The sequence below is a fragment of the Macaca fascicularis genome, chromosome 17 (assembly GCF_037993035.2).
Source record: "Macaca fascicularis isolate 582-1 chromosome 17, T2T-MFA8v1.1".
NCBI lineage: Eukaryota > Metazoa > Chordata > Mammalia > Primates > Cercopithecidae > Macaca > Macaca fascicularis.
The window spans coordinates 7,079,770-7,102,516 of NC_088391.1; the positions used below are offsets into that span (position 1 = coordinate 7,079,770).

The following is a 22,747-nucleotide window of genomic DNA, read 5'->3' on the forward strand; positions in this document are numbered from 1 at the left end:
GAAGAAATGTGGCACTGAGTGTGGCAGCAGCAATCTTTCTTCCAGGCCACCTGTTCTTGCAGGGACCCTGACATCCCTTCCACCATGTCATGGCATTACTTGTCCACTTCCCTTAGGTCTGGGCAGAACTTTGGGGCTGCCTTGACCACCCTACTGTGACAGATGTAATGCTCTGTGACTTCAGAGGGGAGATCGTAAAAGTGCCTTGCGTTTCTGCCTTGCTCGTGCAGGATTCCAGCTGCCATACTGTGAGGAAGCCCAAGTTATCCCGTGTGGACAGATCACATGGAGAGGTATGTGTGAGACCTCAGGTATAGGTAGTCTAGGCAACAACTCAGACGAGATCCCAGCTGACAGTCCACATCAACCTTCAGATGACCTGGACCCTAGCTATCAGCTGTTCCCAGCCTTCGAGTCTTCTTACTCAGGGCCATGGATACTGGGGAGCAGAGACAAGCTGTTCCTGCTGTGTCTTGAACCAGAAAATTTACGAACATAGTAAAATGGTTATACACCATTAAATTTCAGTTTTTTAGGCAGCAATATTATATGGAAAAATGATTTCTGTTCACAATCCCAGTACCTAATTTCAAGATGCAGTCTAGATGTCCTATGAATCATCATGCTTTAATTTTTTTCTTTTAAATATTTATTTTTATTTTTCCATAAGTTATTGGGGTACAGGTGGTATTTGATTACATGAGTAAGTTCTTTAGTGGTGATTTGTGAGATTTTGGTGCACCCATCACCTGAGCAGTATACACTGCACTGTATTTGTAGTCTTTTATCCCTTGCCTCCCTCTCACCCTTCCCCCAAAGTCCCCATAGTCCACTGTGTCATTCTTATGCCTTTGCGTCCTCATAGCTTAGCTCCCACATATCAGTGAGAACATAGGACATTTGGTTTTCCATTCCTGAGTTACTTCACTTAGATTAATAGTCTCCAGTCTCATCCAGGTCACTGCAGATGCTGTTAATTCATTCCTTTTTATGGCTAAGTAGTATTCCATCATATATATATATGTATATATATGTATATATGTGTATATATATGTATATATGGATATATATGTATATATATGGATATATATGGATATGTATATGGATATATATATGGATATATATATATGGATATATATGGATGAGATTGGAGACTATTATTCTAAGTGAAGTAACTCAGGAATGGAAAACCAAATGTTCTATGTTCTCACTGATATGTGGGGGCTAAGCTATGCATAAGAATGACACAATGGACTTTGGGGACTTGTGGGGAAGAGTGGGAGGCGAGTGAGGGATAAAAGACTACAAATATGGTGCAGTGTATACTGCATGGGTGATGGGTACACACACACACACATATATATATATATCATATATATATATGGATGTATATGGAATAAGCCATAGCCTATGGCTATGGTTTATACATTTTTCCCTTCCAAAATTCAGGTTGCAAGTTAACCCCCAATGTGGTAGTATTGAGAGGTGGGGCCTTTTAAGAGGTGATCAGACCATGAGAGCTCTGCCCTCATGAAAGGGTTAATCCATTCATGCGTTAATGGGTTAATAAGCTACCACAGCAGTGGGACTGGTGGCTTGAAAAGAAGAGGAAGAGCGACTTGAGCTAGGATGTCAGCATGCACAGCCCCCACCAAGTAAGTGCCCCTCACCAGGTGGTGCCCTCTACCGCCTCAGTACCTCAGAGTCCCTGCCAGCAAGAAGGTTCTCACCAGAGGTACCCCTTTGACCTTGGAGTTCCCAGCCTCCAGACCCGCAAGAAACAAATTTCATTTCTTACAAATTACCCCTTTCAGGCATTATCAGGAATAGAAAATGGACTCATACGTCCACCAAATAAACATCCAATGTATGGAAAATTATACACCCATTAAGATGGATTCTAATGACACGGGGATATAGTCATGCATTTACTTAATGTATTCTCCTCGAGCAACACTCTATGTATGAGGAAAAGAAGCACAGTGGCTTTGGGAGTCAGAGGGCTTCCTGGGGCTGATTAGGAGGGAGTGGCTCACTGCTACGTGGCTGGAACACACAGGACGGATGGGAGGAATGCAAGTAAGAAGTCTTGCATTTCCTTCACTCAAAAGTGATTTTTAAAAGGCAGCAAATTTAGAAAATCTGAAAAAGAAAAAAAAAAGTGATGAGGAGGAAACCTCATCACCTCATCATCAACCAGCAAGGATCTGCAGAGATAACGTGTGCAGAAGAAGGAGGTGCTGACGGTGGGGCCAGACTTCCCCAGAGTGGGATGGGTTTGAGCCCTTTCTATGCACATGTCACAGGGCCTGGTGCTTTCATCAGGATGGAGGGCTGGGGACACCCAGACACACACACACTCGAGGGAAATTTACCAACATGTCAGCACTGGCTGTCTGAGTTGTGTTCATTACAGTTGCATTTTTTTTTTCTTTGTATCTTGTGTGTTCTAAATTATCTCTAATGAGATGTTTCTGCCACACCAGGGAGAAAAAGCAATAACAGGGACTGTAAAATAAAATTTAAATACCAGACCCTACAAACATGGCATGTGCAAAGGGCTGCATCTCCCTGCCTTCCCTCCCTTCACTTGCTCCCTCCTCACCTCCCCAGGCAGCTCCTGGAAGGAGTGGTCAGCCCAGCCCCCCATTTCCTCTTGCCCACGCAGTCACATCTCTGCCATCTAGCTTGCACTTCGCACCCCCACCCCCAGATCAACTGTGACCTCATCGTCAAATCCAAGGGACATGTTTTTATCGTTACCGTGCGTGGCTGTCCAGCCTCTAACCGTGTGGGCTGCTTTCTCTTCCAGGTCTCTCCCTGCTGCCTTTCCTGTCTGCCTCGTGGGTTTCCTACTTGCACCTCCTCCGTGTTCCCCAGAACACCATCAGGGTCCCCTTAATCTACACACACTTCCTCTTCTAAATTAATGGTTTCAAATAGCAACGCTACACTGATGACTCCCAAGCCTATGGGTAGCGCTGCCCTCCCTGAGTTCTTGCTCCACATGTCTAACTACCTGCTGGGCATCTCCAGCAGGAGGTAAGCTGAAGCTTGAGACATAAGCTGAACCCTGAAGGATGGCTGCGTTTTGAAACGAAGACGTTGGGGTGGGGTGGGAGTGCTCCAGGCAGGAGAAATGACACACGCACATGTTTAGCGGGGAGAGGGCTCACGCACATTGCCTTCCAGGGACTCAACCCAGCAGGAGCTCAGCAAGTTCAAGATCGAACATTACCATTCCCCAACAGGAATTCATCCTCCCCTGTTCTCTAAGCGCAGGTGCTATTAACCAGTCACCCAAGCCAGAAATGAGGAAGTCCAGTTACCCACTCGTGCATGTCTTCGTTTGCTGTTCCTTAGACACATGCAGACAGGATGCACACATGCTTACAGCGCTGCCCTCACAATGTGGAATCCACTGAGGTAGGGAGGCTGTCTGCTGGTGGTGGTGTGGGGCCGTGAGCTGGCAGCCGGGTCAGCAGGCAGTCACATCTCAGAGTGGAGGTGCTGTGACGGAGGAAGAGATGGGGCCAAGCACTCAGGAGGGAATCAGGAAAGACTTCCTGAGGTGGCGACATAAGCTGAAACCTGAAGGATGGCTGGGTTTTCTTTTCTTTTCTTTTTTTTGAGACGGAGTCTCGCTCTGTGGCCCAGGCTGGAGTGCAGTGGCCGGATCTCAGCTCACTGCAAGCTCCGCCTCCCGGGTTCCCGCCATTCTCCTGCCTCAGCCTCCCGAGTAGCTGGGACTACAGACGCCCGCCACCTCGCCCGGCTAGTTTTTTGTATTTTTAGTAGAGACGCGGTTTCACCGTGTGAGCCAGGATGGTCTTGATCTCCTGACCTCGTGATCCGCCCGTCTCGGCCTCCCAAAGTGCTGGGATTACAGGCGTGAGCCACCGCGCCCGGCCCTGGGTTTTCAAAGTAAGAAGCTGGGGTGGGGTGGGAGTGTTCCAGGCGGGAGAAACGGCACGTGCACACAGTTTAGCAGTGAGAAACGGCACGTGCACACGGTTTAGCGCGGAGAGGGCTCAGGCACAGTGCACTCCAGGGACTGAGTCTGGGACGCCCAGATTGTGGAGAAGGTGAGGGTGTGTGTGTGAGAGGTGAGAGAGAGAGACGGAGACACAGTGACAGAGGTGTTTAGGAACTGAGCTCTTAGGGACCTGGTTAAAGAAAATGGATTTTGCCTAGAGGAACATGGAGTCACTGTAGTGTCTTAAGCCAGAGAGTTCTTTCAGCATCTACTCACTAAATGTGAACACTTTAAAAAGAGCCCTCAAATTTCACTGTGAGAATGTGTTTGCATAGGCCAAGCCTGCAGGCAGAAAGGCTGAGCAGGAGGCCCAGGTGACTAGCCTCGCCCAAGCAATGGATGAGAGGTAAAACAGGTTCAGGAGAGTTTGCAGAGCCAGTCCTACTAACAGAACTTGCTGAATGTCTGAATGTCTGTGCAGGAGGAAGAAGGAGGACTGGAGGAAGCTTTCCAGCCAATGGCAAGTGCACATGGGTGGACGATGGTACCATGCAAGGTGAGGGAAGCTGCAGGAAGGTCAGTGTTGGGGCAGGAAGTGGGTAGAGCAAGTTGGGTCTGGGTGTCTGTGTCATAACTGGGTAAAACTGCGCAGGGGACACAGCTGGAGATACAGGCCTGGGACCTGGGAGATCTGGGCTAGAAATAAAGGTTTGGTAGGCACTGTCATTCGATGATAACTGAAGCCATGGGAGTGGACAAGCTTGTTTCAGAAGAGTCTAAAGACAGCAAACTGCCTAGAACAGAGCCCTGCAGAACATCAACTTTTGTGCTAAGAGCAGACTCCCTCCTGCTTACTTCCATGGCAAACTCTCTACCATGCCCTAGATTGCCCTCAGTACCTGGAGTCCCAAACCTCCATCCCCAGTGCCTTCACCTTGTCCAGGCTCCTGTCCCTTCTCAATGGGATTCCTACTACCTTCTCAGGGGTCTTTCTCTTCCAGTCGGGCTCTCCTCTCCAATCTACCTCCTCTGCTGCCACTGAAATGACCTTACCAAAATGTCATTCTGAGAAATCAGTCATTAACATTCCTCAAAAGTTCCCTATGTCCATTTTAGGAAAATCCAGACTCCTTACCTGGATAAAAAGGGCCCTTGGGGATTAGAATCCTCCTTTTCTCGCCTCGTGTTGCCTAGTGTACTGTAGCCACACGAAACCTGTACTCCCCGGATGTGTGATGCTTCTGTGTGCCACCATGCCTTCTCGTGGAGTTTTCTAGAAGCTCTGAATGCTGCCCGCCTCCACCCTCTCTTTGAACTAAATAACCCTGACTTCTTGGAAGCTCGGTTCACGTGCTATTCCCCTTGAGGCCTTTTCTGCCCAGCAATCTGATTTAGATGCATTTTCCCGGTGTTCCTGCATCATCTTTTTTTTTTTTTTTTTTTTTGAGACGGAGTCTTGCTCTGTCGCCCAGGCTGGATGCATCATCTTATTTATGCTCCCATTATGGCTCTCAACAATCTGTATCCCTGCAACTCATTACTGATTTGTGTTTCCTTCACCAAACTGCACATACAAACTCTCACTCAACTTCCTTGGTAACTGAATGCAGTAGGCACTCAATAAATACGTGCTGAATAAACAGATAATTACTAACATTTACAGAGCACTTTCAATTAAATGCTCACTCACGGAATCCTAACACTGAGCTAAGCAAGCATCCATAACGCCGTTTCATAGATAAGGACACTGAGGCGCGGGTGCCCAGGATAACACCCGGAGTGGGGCTGGGGCGTGAGGGTGGCCTGCCTCTAGAACCTGCACTCTCAACCACAGCAGGCTGCCTCTGGTAACTCCTTTCTCTGAACCCAAAGGACATTTCACAGATTTTGTCAGCCTTTAACAACAAAAACTCCTCTTCTGCATTGGAAAGCTCCATGAGAATGGAAATTGCCTTAGGCATCTTTACATTCCTTGCAACAACAGATACGATGCTCTTCACATAACACATGTTCAATAAATATCTGGGAAATTACAGTTGGGTTTTAGCATGTTTCTAGATGACACTATTTGGGGAACTATTGCCATGAACTATGTGATGTTAAGTTTCTCAGTTGAGTTTCACATCTTACAAGATGGTGTTATTACTTTAGCCATTTTACAAATGGGAAACATGGGCTTGGGAGGGCTATGCAGCTTGTTCAAGGTCATGAGGCTGTGAAGAGCTGGCTCACTGCCGACTTAAAATGTGTATGCTTAGCTCAACATACAAAGGAGAAGGCATGGCCCGGCACAGTGGCTCACACCTGTAATCCCAGCGCTTTGGGAGGCTGAGGCCGAAGGATCACTTGAGGCCAGGAGTTTGAGACCCATCGGGGCAACATAGCAAGACCTCATCTCTACAAAAAAATTTAAAAATTAGCCGGGCATCATGGCATGTCTGTAGTTCCAGCTACTCAGGAGGCTAAGAGGCAGGACGATCACTTGAGCTTAGGAATTTGAGCTTGCAGTGAACCATGATCACACCACTGCACTGCAGCCTGGGAGACAGAGCAAGTCCCTGTCTCTAAGGAAAAAAAAAAAAAATGAAATCCAATATAACAAAGGGGATGGCAATAAACATGATGAGCCAGGCGCGGCAGCTCACGCCTGTAATCCCAGCACTTTGGGAGGCCAAGACGGGCGGATTGCTGAGCCTGGGAGTTCAAGACCAGCCTGGGCAACAAAGTGAGACCCTGTCTCTACAAAAAAATAAAATAATTAAGCGGGTATGGTGGCAGGTGCCTGTAGCCCTAGCTACTCAGGACGCTAAGGTGGGAGAATTGCTTGAGCCCTGAAGGTCAAGGCTGCAATGAGCCATGATTGTGCCACTGCAGTCCAACCTGGGCGACAGAGTGACACTCTGCCTCAAAAACACAACAGCAATAATAATAACAATAATAATACAAACACCTTATGGTCAACAAGTAATTACCAGTCCAGATCTAGATTGGTGCTGGGAAGAATGCCAACAGACCTGTGTCAGAGAAAGTGACACTGCCACAGATAACTCTGATGCCAGAATTCCCTTAGAGAGCCTGGTAGCAAACCTAACCCCAAGGGGCTATCACACCAGACGAGGCTGAAAGGCTGCACTCGAGTCATCCTACCTCCTGTTTGCCTGAAACATCTGCATCTATCACAGATAGCGACATCCGGGTCCTGGGTCAATTCCATTTGCGATCAGGCTGGCTTTTACCTATCTAGCAGTCAGTTCACTTCACAAAACTCTCCAGACGTGCAAATTGCCCAGCAAATGCATTTTTTTCTTCTTGTCCTTACCCTTTCAAGGGTCTTTAAGATGCGTCTTTCCATAGGTGAAAAGGAAATGGTTTATGCTAGATCAAATGATACAGACGCAACTAGTTTCTAGCAGAAACTTTCAGTAGCCACCCACTAGCACTCTTCAATGTGAGGCTGTTAGTTTGGTTTTTACCAGTGTCCCCAGGTATCAAATGCCTCAGAATCACTGTAGACTTTATAACACAGTTTGTGAGCACACCAAAAACAGTCTAATTAAGAATCCTAATAGCCATTTCAACTCTACCTAATCTCAAATCCTCATAACTAAGTTTTACACATGTGGGATGTGGGACAGGCTAATAGGTATACCCCGGGCATGGGAATTCCAATGATTCTCATTCCATTACAGCTCCCAAAACTGCTAGGCAAGGTCAGTTTATTAAAAGCGAATGCTGGTAAGCTGTGGTACATCCATACCATGAAACACTCATGCCCCCAAAGCTGGTTCTCTTCCTGGATTCTCAGCAAAACCCTTTTCCATCTACCTAGCTGTGCAAGCTAGGGAAGCCTAGGGATCCTCCCCTAGGATTCCCTCCCACGGCTAAGGCTTGTCACCTTCCAAACCCTGCTCCACGCCGTATCTTACACAAATACACATCTCCCCACCCCTGCACACTGTGGTACAGGATCCTAAACCTCATCTCGATTTGTAACGTCACATGCAGTAAGGTAAATTAATGTAATTTCAAATCCGTTCTAATCAATAGTTTAACATGTAGTAAAACACAGAGTATAAATAATGTGCAGAAATCCAGACACTGCGATGTCCCTACTTTGTGTTCATGATTAGGAATTTTTTTGCAGAAAATTAAAAAACACATCTGTTCAACAAACCAATTGAATCAAAATGCAACAACTGATGATTTACGGAATGATAAACATATGTAATATTGGGAAAATAAGGCAGATGCTTACCTGTAGCTGTTTTCTGAGGTTTCCATTACATCTAATGGAATAATAATCTATTATATCTAATGGAATAAAAATCTATTCTATTGACATGAAATTTTATGTCTACTTTCCTCACCGTTCTATCATTTTTTCTTCTTAAATGTAAAACTTCAATAGGTTATAAATAACTAGCATCCAATAAAAGTCCACTCACAAAAATATTCATTTTTGTAGCCTAAGAATATGGTTTGGAAAATGGTTTCTAACTGAAGAAAAAAGCTACCAGGAAAAAAAAAAGTTCCAGCAACTAGTTTAAAAACAACACAATCATTGCATTTGTCATCTCAAACTGTGCAGACAGTATATTACTGTCTCGTTTCTGGGCCTGACAATGGACTTTGTAATGACATGGCGAATACAGTGGTATGAAAATTAGATTTTATTCTCTGTAATCTTGCTTACGAATCACCCAATGTGCACTTCAAGGATTGATGGGGAGAGGATTAAAGACAGCACAGTCATGCAAGGTGAATAGACCATCTCAGTCACTTTTTAATGTAAGTCTTCTATCAAGCTGATCACGATTCAGAGGTTTCTCAATCTAAAGAACCTGAATCTTTGAAGGAAGGTGTTTTGAGAGATGGTGGGAAGTGTTTTATTAATGCAGCACAGACTTACCCAACACCAATAATGTCACTTTGATACCACCCCACCTGCTCAAACTGAAGTTGATATAAACTTGACTGCCACTCTAAAATCTTCAGGCTGGTGTTCTGTTCAACCCACCTCTGTTCTAGTCAGGAACTAGTGATGGGATGCTTCCCGTCCTAATGACCAATAGCAATGTAAATTCTCCCTAAGGTGTGTTACAGCACTCTAGGTCCAGCTATTTTAAAGGACAAAGGACAGCGTGATGCAGAACTAAATGTGAGCCCTGGAATAGAAAATATGGGCCCAGGCCAGGCATGGTGGCTCACACCTGTAATCCCAGCATTTTGGGAGGCCCAGGCGGGTGGATCATGTGGTCAGGAGTTCAAGACCAACCTGGCCAACATGGCGAAACCCCGTCTCTACTAAAAACACAAAAATGAGCCAGGGGCCTGTAATCCCAGCTACTGGGGAGGCTGAGGCAGGAGAATTGCTTGAACCCAGCAGGCAGAGGTTGCAGTGAGCCGAGATCGTGCCACTGTATTCCAACCTGGGTGACACAGAGCAAGACTCTGTCTCGGGAAAAAAAAAAAAAAAAAAAAAAAAAAAATATATATATATATATATATATATATATATATATACACACACACACACACACACACACACACGCCCAGACACCAGCTTGGCCATTTACCAGTGACCTTGGGTAAGTCCCCCAGTCTTAGTTGCCTCAACTGGGAAGAAGCTTAAGGTTATCCTGCACAATGCTCTAGCCCAGGGGTGTCCAATATTTTGGTGTCCCTGGGCCACACTGGAAGGATTGTCTTAGGTCACACATAAAATACACTAACAATAGCTGATGAGCTAAAATTTTTTTAAAAGGTTCATGTATAAATCTCATGTTTTCAGAAAGTTGACGAATTTGTGTTGGGCCACATGCTGCCTGCAGTCCATGGGCTGTGGGTTAGACAAGTTTGTTCCAGCCAGTGTTAAGAACCCCACCTACGAACAGCCTAATGAGGTATGTTTGATACTTTATTTCTTAGTATGTCAGTTCCTCTCCCTGCTGAACAACCAGAAAGCTCTTCCTTGTACTCAGGATGTGGCTCTCTGTCCTTTTCAATGCAGTGCCAATTCAACCCTAGAAGCAAAAGATCCCCCAGACAGCAGCCCTTCAAACACTGTCTGAGAAAGCAAGTGCGACCAACCGTGTAAGTTTTCCCTGAGCAATCCTGAAATGATTTGGTTTTCTGACAACTCTCCCCATGTCAGATCAACTCTGGCTTGGCAGAGACCTTACAGAAACACGCTAGAGAACTCCAGACGAACTGCATCCCAGGGAGTTCTAATCACCCAAACCCAGCTGGTCAGAATCACCGGGGAACTTCTGAAAACTAGTTTTCTCATCTGCAGTGGATTAAAATCTTCAGGGATCGATCTCAGGAATCAAAACATTCTACTAATCATCCAGATTTGATCAAATCAGTATAGCGGAACTACTTAAGACAGTTTGACTAATGGAAAACAAGCAGGAGGTATGAGCTTTTCTCAGTTATGTTTTACATCGCAGTTTAATTATATGGCAAATTGTCCAGAACAGGTTTTTGTTTTTGGAAATAGGGTCTCACTCTGTAGCCCAAGCTGGGTTGCATTGGTGTGATCACAGCTCACTACAGTCTCAACCTCCTGGGCTCAAGTCTCCAAGTAGCTGAGACTACAGGCGCACACTACCATGCCTGGCTACTTTTTTGTATTTTTGTAAAGAATACAAAATACAATTTTATGTCACCCAGGCTGGTTTCGAACTCCTGGGCTTAAGCAATCCTCTTGCCTTGGCCTCCCAAAAGCTGGGAATACAGGCATGGGCCACCACACCTGGCCAGAACAGGTGATTTTTAAAGGATCTAGTTATTTAGATGCGTTATAACAGATGTACATGATATAAAATAGAGTAAAATCTTTTTCTCAGCAGTCGGTGCTCTACAGTGGCTGCCTGAGTGAGAATTCCTCAAGAGTAATTTAGGGCCTTTCCTTAGGGAAAGGAAAGGGGAAAAATTAATTTGATACCGTCTTAGAAATTCTATTACCCAACAGTATCATAAGTTAATCTTCTTAAATTCCTATTATACCTAGTATTTCCAGTCCCCTTTGACTGTTTTTGACTTCCAGATTCCCATTTTGGGCCTGGCCATCTGACTGCACCCCTGCGATTTCACCAATGCTTTCCTGCCCTGCATTCCTCTACCTACCCTGCAGAGTTGAGCTGATTTTCCTCGCTTTCCTTTGATTTATTCTCAGATGACAAATTCCTCAGGGGCAAAAACTAGGCCTTCAAGTTTCTTACGAATGACTTACAGTAAGGATGTAAGTACTGGTTATTGGTAAAAATCTTTTGATAGTCTCAAACTCTTTCAAAACCTTGAAGAGGGTGGAACATTTCCTAACTCATTCTATGACACCAGCATTACCCAGACACCAAAGCCGGGTGAAGACACTACAAGAAATAAAAATTACAGACCAAAGTCTCTGATCAATATTGATGAAAAAATTGTCAACAAAATACTAGCAAGCTGAATTCAGGAGCATACTAAAAGTATTATGCACAATAACCAAATGGATTTATCCCTGGAATACAAGGATAGTTTCACATATGAGAAACAGCATAATGTAAGAAAACACGTGATCATTTCAATTGATACAGAAAATTTGACAAAATTCAATACCCTTGATTTAAAAAAAGCCACACCCAAATTGAAATAGAAACATGATAAAGGCCATGTATTAAACACCCACAGATAGTACTGTACTATAGTAAAAGACTAAAAGCTTCTCCTCTAAAAGTACAAGACAAGAATGCCTACTTCCACCACTTCTATTCAATGTAATATTGAAAGTTCTAGCTAGAGCAATTAGGCAAAACAATAACAGTCATCCAAATTTGAAAACAGGCCAGGCGCGATGGCTCACGTCTGCAATCCCAGCACTTTGGGAGGCTAAGGCAGGTGGATCACCTGAGGTCAGGAGTTTGAGACCAGCCTGGCCAACATGGTGAAACCCCATCTCTACTAAAAATACACAAATTAGACGGGTGTGGTAGCAAGCGTCTGTAGTCCCAGTTACTCGGGAGGCTGAGGCAGAATTGCTTGAACCTGGGAGGTGAAGGTTGCAGCGAGCTGAGATCATGCCACTGCACTCCAGCCTGGGCAACAGAGTGAGACTCCACCTCAAAAAAAAAAAAAAAAAAAAAAAAATTAAAAAAAAATTTTTGAAAACAAAGAAGAATTATCTGTTAGCAAATGGCATGATCTTATACATAGAAAACCTTAAAGATTCCACACCAAAAAAAAACTAATAAAGCTAATTATTCAGCAAAGTTGCAGGACACAAAACCAACAAGCAAGTATCAGTTGCATTTCTATATACAATGAACTATCCTAAGAGGAAATTAAGAAAATAATCCCATTTGTAATAGATCAATAATAAAATACTCAACAGACCTGTACAATAAAAACAACAAAACATTGTTCAAAGAACTTAAAGACCTAAATAAATGGAAAGACACCAGTGTTCACAGACTAGACTTAAAATTGTTAAGTCAATTTAATCTTCCTATCAAGTACCTGGGATTATAGGCATAGAATTTAATCTATTGTCAAACACTACCCAAAGCAATCTAAAGATTAAATGTAATCTTTGAAAATCCCACTGACAATTTTTGCATAAACAGAAAAAACTAAGATTCGCATGAAACTTCGAGGGGCCTTAAGTAGCGAAAATGATCGTGAAAAAGAACAAAGTTGGAAGACTCATACTTCCTTACTTCAGAACTTACTACAAAGCTACATTAATCAAAATAGTGTGGTACTGGCTAAGGTCAGATAAACAGACAAATGGGACAAAAGAGAGTCCTGAAATAAACCCTAGCATACATGGCCAACTGATTTTGGCACCTCATTCATTGGGAAAAGGAGTCTTTTCAGTAAGTGGTGCTGGGAACAGCGGGTACCAACATGCAAAAGAATGAAATTGACCCTTACATCACATACTAAAATACTAAAATTAACTCAAAATGGATCAAAGACCTAAATGTAAGAGCTAAAATAATACTCTTAGAAGAAAACACAGGGAAAAAGTTTCATGACATTGGATTTGGTGATGCTTTCTTAAGACATACCAAAAGCAAAGACAACAACAAAAAAAATTAGGCCAGGTGAGGAGGCTCACACCTATAATCCCAGCACTTTGGGAGGCTGAAGTGGGACGACTGCTTGAGCCCAGGAGGTGAGAGCAGCCTGCGTAACATCGTGAGACCCCCACCACTACAAAATATTTAAAAATTAGCTAGGTGTGGTGGCACATGCCTATAATCCCAGGTACTTGAGAGGCTGAGGCAGGAGGTGCACCTGAGCCTAGAAATTTGAGATTGTAGTGAGCCACTGTGATTGTGCTACTGCACTCCAGCCTGGGTGGGAATGGGACCCTGGGGAGGAAGGGAGGGAAGAAGGCAGGAAGGGAGGAAGGAAGGAGGGGAGGAAGGGAGGAAGTGGGGAGGGGAGGAAGCAGAATGCAGGTTCACAGAGGCCGCGGGAAGGGAAGAAGTACGGGGAATGACTATTTAATGGGTACAGAGTTCCTGTTTGGGACAATGAAAAGAATTCTGGAAATGGATGGCAGTGGTATTTGCACATCGCGAATGTACTGTCACTTAATTGGACGCTTAAAAATGACTAAAATAGTAATTTTTAGGTTATTTTACCACCACCACAACAACAAATCTCTTGGTAAGGATAGCCATGGTTAAGGGCTTGGACACTGGAGTTACACCTACTTGAAACCTGGACCTGCTACTTTCCAGCTGAGTGGCTCTAAAAAGGTACTTAACCTCTAAAGAACCGTAGATCTTCTTTTGTAAAATGAGGATGTCACTGTCTCATAGATGTGGTTAAGATTAACATTAAAAGAAGTAAAATACCGAGCACAGGGGCCATCACATAGCAGGCTATCACCCAAAAGCAATGGGTTGTTACTTCAGTAGCTCTGCAGACAGAACAGAGACACGGTTATTACAGAAAACACATGACTGAAGAGAGATGGGGAAAACCTTGACATGTTAACAGGCACAGGTACTGGTAACGGGGAATCATGAAAAAAAGTTTGTGGCAAGGGACTCTCAGCTTTTCAACAGTTCATGAAAAACTTTCAGGTATAGAGGATTTCATTTACTAAAAGTTCCATAAGAAGTGTGTGATACAGATGCTTAGAAAAGAGAATGCGATCGCAGGTCCAACTGACAGTATAGTTCACCTGTCACTGTGCTTGTTCTAGGCACACTCTTTCAGAGACATGAATGAAAAACAGTGCTTCCAGAACAGGGCTCCCAGGAAGGATGAAGTCTTGGAAAGCCACCTGATACAAAGATCAGCCTTGAGATCAGAGGCACACTGGGAGAATGAAGGATGGACTGAAAATAATGGCAACGTAAGTAACAATTCAAGTTACTCAGTAACGGAACCGGCTTCCAGCACTCAAGTGCAGGCTGACTGACCACTTGTGAAACAGATTTTACAGGAGCAATTACCACACAGGAAAAGAGGAGGAGCAGGAGAAACAGTAACCTTTAAGGTATTTTACCTGTTTTATCCTCTAAGATTCTATGACTCTCAATTTTCAAATTTAAACTTTGAACTTTGCAAAGACATGCTATCACAGAAACATGATACAAGCTACTATGTGCTAAATAAATGCAGGCACATGTAGAACGTTGTTTTACACACATGCAATTCTGTCCTAGGGAAAATCTCTTTGGATACAGAAGTAGGAGCTTGGGCAAAAGTAGTAGCACAATTTCCGAAGTGTCCACTTCTAATCTGTAAATACATTTTAGGCAAAAAGGAAAAAACACACTTAAAACCCACAGGCACAAATAAACCAACTTTAATAGATATTATTTTATATTTATATAGCGCCTTCTTCAAGAACCTTAAATGCTTTACAGACATTATCTCTAATTAATCCCCACAACAACCCTGTGAGGTAGGTATTACTCCCATTTTACAAGACAGGGAGACTGAAGCACAGAGAGGTTAAGTGACTTGCCCAAGGTCACACAGTTAAATTCACTGAAGAGCCAGGACATGAGCGCTTTAGCCTCCCAGCTCCCAAATACCTCATGATAGAATCTTTAATAAAAAGTGTTTTTAAAGAAAGTATCAAGAGTAGTTATGAAAATGAGGTCTTTCTACTGCCATCAAGGAAAGAAAAAACCCTATACTGATGGTTAGAGGCCCCAAGACCCAAATAATACAACATTTCCTTCTTTCCCTGTTCCCAAGCCTCCTGGTTCCTGTCTTAAATAATCTTTTAAAGGTAAAATTTCCAAGACAGAAGCCATGTGACTTAAGAAGTGGGATTTAATTTAGAATATTTACTTTTAGTTACAATAATTTATAGAAATTTTTATTCCAATATACAAAATATGGGACAGCCATCCCAATAATCATGTACATAGTTACATAGCAATCGGCCACCATTTACAACTTAAACCAGCCCTGCATTTTAATCACAGTCAACTAACATACAACCTCACAATGCTTTCTTCATGGGTCACTTTTCTTACTTACTATACCTGTATTTTTCCCCCAACCCTGGCCCTAAATGTTTTAAAAGTATATTGAGTTTCTTCAAAACATTTTACTTAGATCCAGCTGCATTAAGAAGAAAAAGTAAATGTAAAACTGTGACCCCACAGTCCCTCCCCTGACAAATCATACTATGAAGTATGATGTAGATGTGAATAAGTATGTGATTACCAGGAACTCAACACATATACTAGAACTTGCTTTAATATGAAATGTAACTTGGCTTTTACTGCATGTTTTTTCTTTAATGCAAAAATGTAAAAACAAACACAACGTAGTATTTCAATGCTGTACCTTTATGCAAATGACTTCATCTATCTTTTCTTAAACATGTTGTGATATAGCTCATGTTAAAACTGACACAGCTTCACTTACCTCTTTTTCTCTGTACTGAAAGCTGCAGAAATACAGCTTTAATTCCAAGACAATTTGGTTTAAGCCCTCAACATAAAAAGAGCGCATCCACTTTCACTGCCCTGACTTTCCCCACATTGTTGATTGTGATTCTCTGTGGCATGTTGGTAGATAAGGCTGGCTCTATATAATTTGTACAAAACATCTCTAGCCAGGGTAAGGCTTTAGAAACTATCTTAAAAAGAAACTTGTCAAAATACTTTTGATATTTAGTACAAATACTATTATTATAATTTTCTCCCAGCACATGTGTTTAAGCAGCCCAATTACCTAAGTGACCCTGTTAAAGGTCTGCTTATGGAACAAATAGGTGAAGTCATTTCCTGAGCCAAAAGATACAGATAATAAATGTTAATAATAGCAGCAGACTAAAAAATTCCTTTTTGTTGTTTGTTTTCCATAGTCATCAGTTTTAGCAAAAGAACTTTAGCAAATGACAATTTTTTTTTAAATTTACTGCCTGAAAAGAATTTAATAAAGAACATCCAAGGCCTGATTGCTATTATTCTGAATATAATTTTCAATAATTTTCTGCAAGTTACATTCGGCTACTGTCAGACAACTTTCTGATGCATGGAAAACCGTCCAAAAAAACTGCGACGGTTTGCATACATTTTATGTTACATATATTATTTCTTAAAGCCCCCAACAGAATGAAGTCTTAGCAAACACAAATTTTAATTTCTGAACACCCTTCCAGTAAGATTGTAAAGGTGCGCGGAAGGGGAGGAAGGACTTGTTTTTTGTATTCCTAGTCTACTTGATTAAAATTTAATCTTCAAAGGGTTTGTTTAGCTCACTATCCAGGCTGCTAGGGTTATGATGAACATTATTACTTCTTTCCAGGGTAAAAAAAATGACATCTGAAAATAACATAAATGCTATGACAAGATATCCCAAGCATGACCTCAACTTGAAACATTAGAATACTTAAGAATTCTAAAGATTGGTATACCACCACTGCACCAGAATTTTTAATTATTCCAACAACTACAGGAATTTTTTTATAGTTTTTTAATTTTATGAAATTAAAGCTGAAGAAAATAACTGATTTAGAAACCATAACAAAAGGACAAATACTTAGCCAGAGATATCAGTTCCTCCTGAAAAAGGATATTTACCTCCTCTCACTGCAGTTTTTCTCAAGGTATCTTACTGATTTCAGATAGAATTTAAAATTCACCTTAAAAATAGAAACAAACAAAAGGACTACTTAAACTGACATTAACTGATAAAAATATGTTCAAATTTACTGACAGAATCATGGGCACTTCATACAATACTTAGACTCTACCAGTTTTAAGTAAAATAAATAAGGAAAAAATTATAATTACAAAGCCAGTCTTTCCCCTTGGGGAAACAAAAAGCCACTTTTGACCAATTGCTCCCTACATATACATACACTGTATATTATTATAAGCTTCTTCAGAGAAGCAAAACATCTTTGTCTTCCCGACACTGGATTATCTAGCATGTTAGGTTTTACATCAGGAAGGCAACTGCAAGTGTTGGGCCCAAAAGTATTTCTGGTTGACTCTTGAAAAGACACCGAATATGCTTCTATACACATTGAACCAGGCAAATTTATGCAGTGTGTTCGACATCACCTCCTTATCAATACAGCACAGACCCCGATTCTTTCTACTGCACTCCCAAGGAATTCAAAGCATTATTGGTGCAATTAATAAAGAGAAAATGCGTGTCAATGACTGGAAGGCTGTTTTACAAGAGGAGCTGGTATCTCTGATTTCACCTCCTTGTTGAATGGAACTGTACAGACAGCATGATACCTGAGCAAATAAATCAACTACCATGATCGGAAGGGCTTGTCAATCCATCGTCTTTGCTTTATCGTGTGCAAAGTGTGCTACTGCCCCCTGAGCTTCCTGCATTTCTCTTTTCTTGAAAAATCAGTGCTTGATCCTTTCCAAAATAACCAGAGGAGAAATGAGGCAGAAAGTATCTCTTCATCACGGTTCCCCCTCAGTCCCGAGACTGATAGAAAAGGATGTAACCAGACTCAGAGTTCTTTGAGATATCTGATGTCAACCCGTAGAATTCTTCAATAGCCTGTGCATCTATTTTCTGTGAGGCAAAATGTAAACATTAGTACATAAATGAGCTCTGTACAGTCAGATGGCTTAAATTTAATAGACTGATAATACCAAGTATTTGGGGAAAATGGAACTCTCATACATCGCTGGCAGGGCACCCTGAAAAAATGTTTAGAAATACCTATCTTCTAAAGCTGAACATACAACTACCCTTTGATCCAGCAATTCTACTTCTAGATATAGGATGAATTATATGAAACCACTAATAACTATTTTGGACCTACAAAATGGCAACTTCCAGGCCGGGCACAGTGATTCACGCCTGTAATGCCAGCACTGTGGGAGGCCAAGGCTGGCGGATCACCTGGGGTTAGAAGTTCAAGACCAGCCTGACCAACGTGGAGAAAGCCCGTCTCTACCAAAAATACAAAATTAGCCAGGCATGGTGGTGCATGCCTGTAATCCCAGCTACTCGGGAGGCTGAGGCAGGAGATTCACTTGAACCCAGGAGCTGGAGGTGGCGGTGAGCCGAGATCGCACCCTCGCACTCCAGAAGCCTAGATAACAAGACTCTGTCTCCCAAAAAAACAAAAAGGCAACTTCTAGTGGTCCAACCTAACATATACCCAAGAAAAATGAGTGTATACGTCTAGCAAAAGGCTTGTAAAAGATGACCAATGCATTTTAATTCACAATAGTCATTAACTGACAAAAAGTCAAATTTCTAACTTGGTATATTTGTACAGTACACAATGACAAAGCAGTAAAAAAGAACTGCCATTACTGCAGGCAACAAGAATGCACCTCACAAATATATTCAGTGAATAAAGTCTGACACAAACAAAATCATACTGTATGAGTCCATTTATATTCAAGCCTAGGCAAAATTAATGATAAAAGTCCAAATAGCAGGCTCCAGGAGGAAGCTTAAGTTCTGACCAGAAGGAGGAACAAGGGGGCCTGCTGTGGTGTTGAAAATGAATTATATCTTGACCTGGATGGTAGTTACAAATGTGAGTGTGTCTGTGTGGCTGTGTGTGACGGGGGGACACACATATACAAATTCATCAAATTCAGACTTGTACACTTTACTGTATGTATGTTACATGGCTTAATTTTTTTTTTTTTAAAGTCAGGTCTGTTGTTGAAAGCTTTCCTTTGTTTTATTCCACGTGTGTAAAGGTTACGTGACCACTCAACTGTTGGGCTTGGACGTTGTAGAGTAAGAAGTAGGAATCAGACTACAATCCATAGACCCAGACATTTGTCTCATAATCATCACCAGTCATATCTAAATGAGAAACTATCAGAAAATAGTGAAAAGCAACATATGCATAAAACTTTCAAAAATAAGAGATTAAGAAACTACTTACTTCTACAATGTCGTCATCAAACAACAACCAAAAATCATGACTCTTAACTATTGCAATATAATGGCCTCGATTGGGACCACTAAAACAAACAAAAAAGAAGTTAATTTAATATGATATTTATTAATATTACTCTTTCATGCTCTAAATTTTATGTTTTATAGAGAAACTGAAACAAATAGCAGTAAAAAAGAACTGCTTCTTTTTTATACCCCTTAACTATTCTTTCCAAAAAAGATAAAGCCACACTGAGTTGAACTGGTAATCAATTTTAAAATCAAATAATTAGTACTCTAAGAGATTCTATTCACATAAAGCTGCATTACTGAAATTCTTTCCTGTCTTTGTAATAGTTTTCAATTTTGCTTCTATAATAAAAGACAAGGTTTTCTATCATTTTATAAGGGAGGGGATCACAGCAGAACATGCTGAATTCAACTATAAAACAATGCATACAAGAATTATTTCTAAGCCTCACTCCCTTGGTAATAGTTTTTTTTCTTGAGGAAAGATCCAACATGATGCTTGAAACAGGCAAGGATATCAAATCCTTGGTTCCAAAATCAAGCCTGAACTTCACAAAATGTCTTTAAAAGCAAATGACCTTTGCTCAATGGTGAGTCAATACGAAGTACCTAATTCTTAATACCATTATAACTATTACTATGATTGCCCTTGCATCTCATTTTAAACAAATCTGGAATATATAAATGTAGACATGCATAAAAATAAAGGAGGCATAATTTCTTTCAAAAGCAATTCTTTGTTTTATAAAAGGATATGACAAAGGTTTTAACCTCTTCCAGTTTAAGTACGGTTCATTATAAAGGCTTATATAGTTATATTTATTCTATTGTAATTCTATAATTAATACAGAATTTGAAATCCTTTTCAATACAAATTATTCCTTACGCTAAACACTATTTTAAAAGTAGTGACCAGATTATTAGAATAAGCCACCTCCTAAAATGTCTTATGTTTCTCAGATCATTTGATCTTGTAGGTAAGATAAATACCTTAGGTGACAGAACGACACCAACAAAAACATTATTTTTTTTAAACTATGGAGGATGACACCTCAAAACTTTCTTTTTAAAAAGCATTTAATGCTTTATTAAGTCTATTTCTATATTTATTTAGGACTCATCTAAAGGGTCTTGTGTGTTATGGGGAGAGGGTCAGAAATGAAAACAAAATTATAAAAGGTGAAATCAAGAAAAATCAAAGAAAGGCTGCAGAACACAAGATGGAAGGAAAGGAGGTGGGTGGGGTGAGAACTAGTAAATTGAGAAAAGTTAGGCGGCTTTTTCCTTTGGCAAAGAACTAGTTTGAAGAACAGTAGACAAAAGTTAATTTCATAAACTAAAAATGAAATGAGAGATGAAGGGCTGAACTTCCACCTAAGGAAGCTGTTTCTTAGGCATCTGATTTCTGGACATTAAACACACTCAGTTGAGCAGATATAAATGCCTAATGTATGCAAGTAACTACTGACTGCTGTGGAGATTAAAGAGATTTCAACAACTGCTTGCCCAAATACCCCTTCAGGACAGAGATAGCTACTCCAAAAACATAATCCAAGGCAGAATATGATATAAAAGTAGAGCCACAGGAGAGACCATATCCAGCAAGAGAGGAGGTGGAAGGGAGAGAAGGATGGGAAATCAAGAATCGGAGCCCAGTTCTGACATGGGCTTGAAGGGTAATACTTAGTCAACAAACATTTGCTAGAAGTCTCTTCTAGGCTGGGAACCAGGGATAGAGAAGGAGCAAGCTGAACTGGAACTGACATGCTGATAATGAGGCTGTGCACACCCTCCACACTTTCATATGAAGCAAATCTACAAATAAGTCTGATAAATAAAATACACAATGGAAAAATATTCTAAAATATGATTATCTTTTATTAGCGAGCAAATTATCTCCTGTTTTAAAAAGCACCTGTTCTCATAAGGGAAGCAGACATACATCCTAAGACAGTACACAAAGCACTAAGACAGGGCTAGCACTGCACATCTAGTATTTATGTGAAGACAACATGTGGAGACTGAGGCTGGGCAGAAGAGCGTCAAGGAAGACTTCCAGAGAGAAGAGGCAGGAAGGCATGAGGCAATGAGAGTGAGACAGGAGAGAGTAAGACCCCGGGGTAGGGGCGGGATCCCAAAGACCTACTGTGCAGAACTCCACCAGAAGTGAGTTCCCAGTGAAGGCAGACCACCAGGGCTGTGAGGAAAGTCAATAACCATCTCTCTGCAATTTTCTGCAACAATTCTGACAGTAGGGATTCAGACAGCTGGCAAGAGGATTTTACAGTGCTTGTGAGAACATGCTTTAACTGACTGTGGAGTTCAAGTTGGGAGAAGCAAGTGAGGCCAAAGAAAAGGTTAAAAAGGCAAAGGGTCAAGAGACTCAAGGATTTCAGGGTGGGGAAAGGGTTGGGTTAATTTTAAAAGGAGAGAGTGGGGATGGGACCCTGGTTGCCATCTAAGTCAGGCATCTCAACTCAATGTCTTGTGAGTAGAGCATAATTCTAAAAATCTAACATAATTTGAGTAGGACTGTTACTAAATTTGAAGAGGCTAAAGAACAGTCTAATTAGGGTGTGAGAAAGTAAATATTATAGAGCTGGGATGTGAGAAGGCAGTATTATATTTTTGTTACTAAGACAGTAGCAGTAGCTGATTTACATCTCCTTTTGAATCCCAACAAAGCAATGAGGTAATTAGTATTATTTACATTTTCTAGAAGAGAAAACTGAAGCCTTTTCAGGAAACTCTGCATAACATCACACTGCCCACAACTGGCAGAAATGGTACTGAGATCCAGGCTTCTCTCACTTTGAATAGCTGGTCTGAATCACTACACCAAGGTTCTTTAAGTAATCTTGACACTGCTTCACTCCTTTAAGATGTGATCACTCTTAATTTAGAAGTAGAAGAAAGATTCTTGCTGAGGATAAAAGACGGGACCCAAGGCTGACCCAGGCAATGGAGGTACAAGACGATTATTACAGAGTATTTGCTCCCTCCGGGTTGTCCTTAAAAATTCTGATCAGAGGCTGGGCATGGTGGCTCACGTCTGTAATCCCAGCACTTTGGGAGGCTGAGGCAGGCGGATCACCAGGTCAGGAGATTCAGACCATCCTGGCTAACACGGTGAAACTCTCTACTAAAAATACAAAAAATTACCCGGGCATGGTGGTGGGCGCCTGTAGTCCCAGCTACTTGGGAGGCTGAAGCAGGAGAATGGCTTGAATGCGGAAGGCGGAGCTTGCAGTGAGCCGAGATGGCACCACTGCACTCCAGCCTGGGCGACAGAGCGAGACTCTGTCTCCAAAAAAAAAAAAAAAAAAAAAAAATTCTAATCAGAGAGCTGGGAGGAGGGCTGAAGTGGAGAAAGCTGGAACTTTTTTT

General features: G+C 41.7%; 1 protein-coding gene across 6 annotated transcripts in view; it reads right to left on the bottom strand.

The window, feature by feature from the left end:
- Window positions 1-22,747, bottom strand: part of USP12 (ubiquitin specific peptidase 12) — a 148,039-nt gene that overhangs the window by 28,537 nt on the left and 96,755 nt on the right. For 5 of the 6 annotated variants that reach the window (XM_074021760.1, XM_045376976.2, XM_074021759.1 and 2 more), the window contains 2 exons: window positions 19,338-19,416; window positions 14,777-17,995 (listed from right to left, as the gene is read on the bottom strand). The exons of the other annotated variant lie outside the window; for it this stretch is intronic. In XM_074021760.1, coding sequence (XP_073877861.1) covers window positions 17,894-17,995; window positions 19,338-19,416 — 181 coding nt within the window. In that variant the 3' untranslated portion in view covers window positions 14,777-17,893. Of the gene's footprint in view, window positions 1-14,776; window positions 17,996-19,337; window positions 19,417-22,747 lie in introns of those variants that run through there. 6 annotated transcript variants of the gene reach the window in all.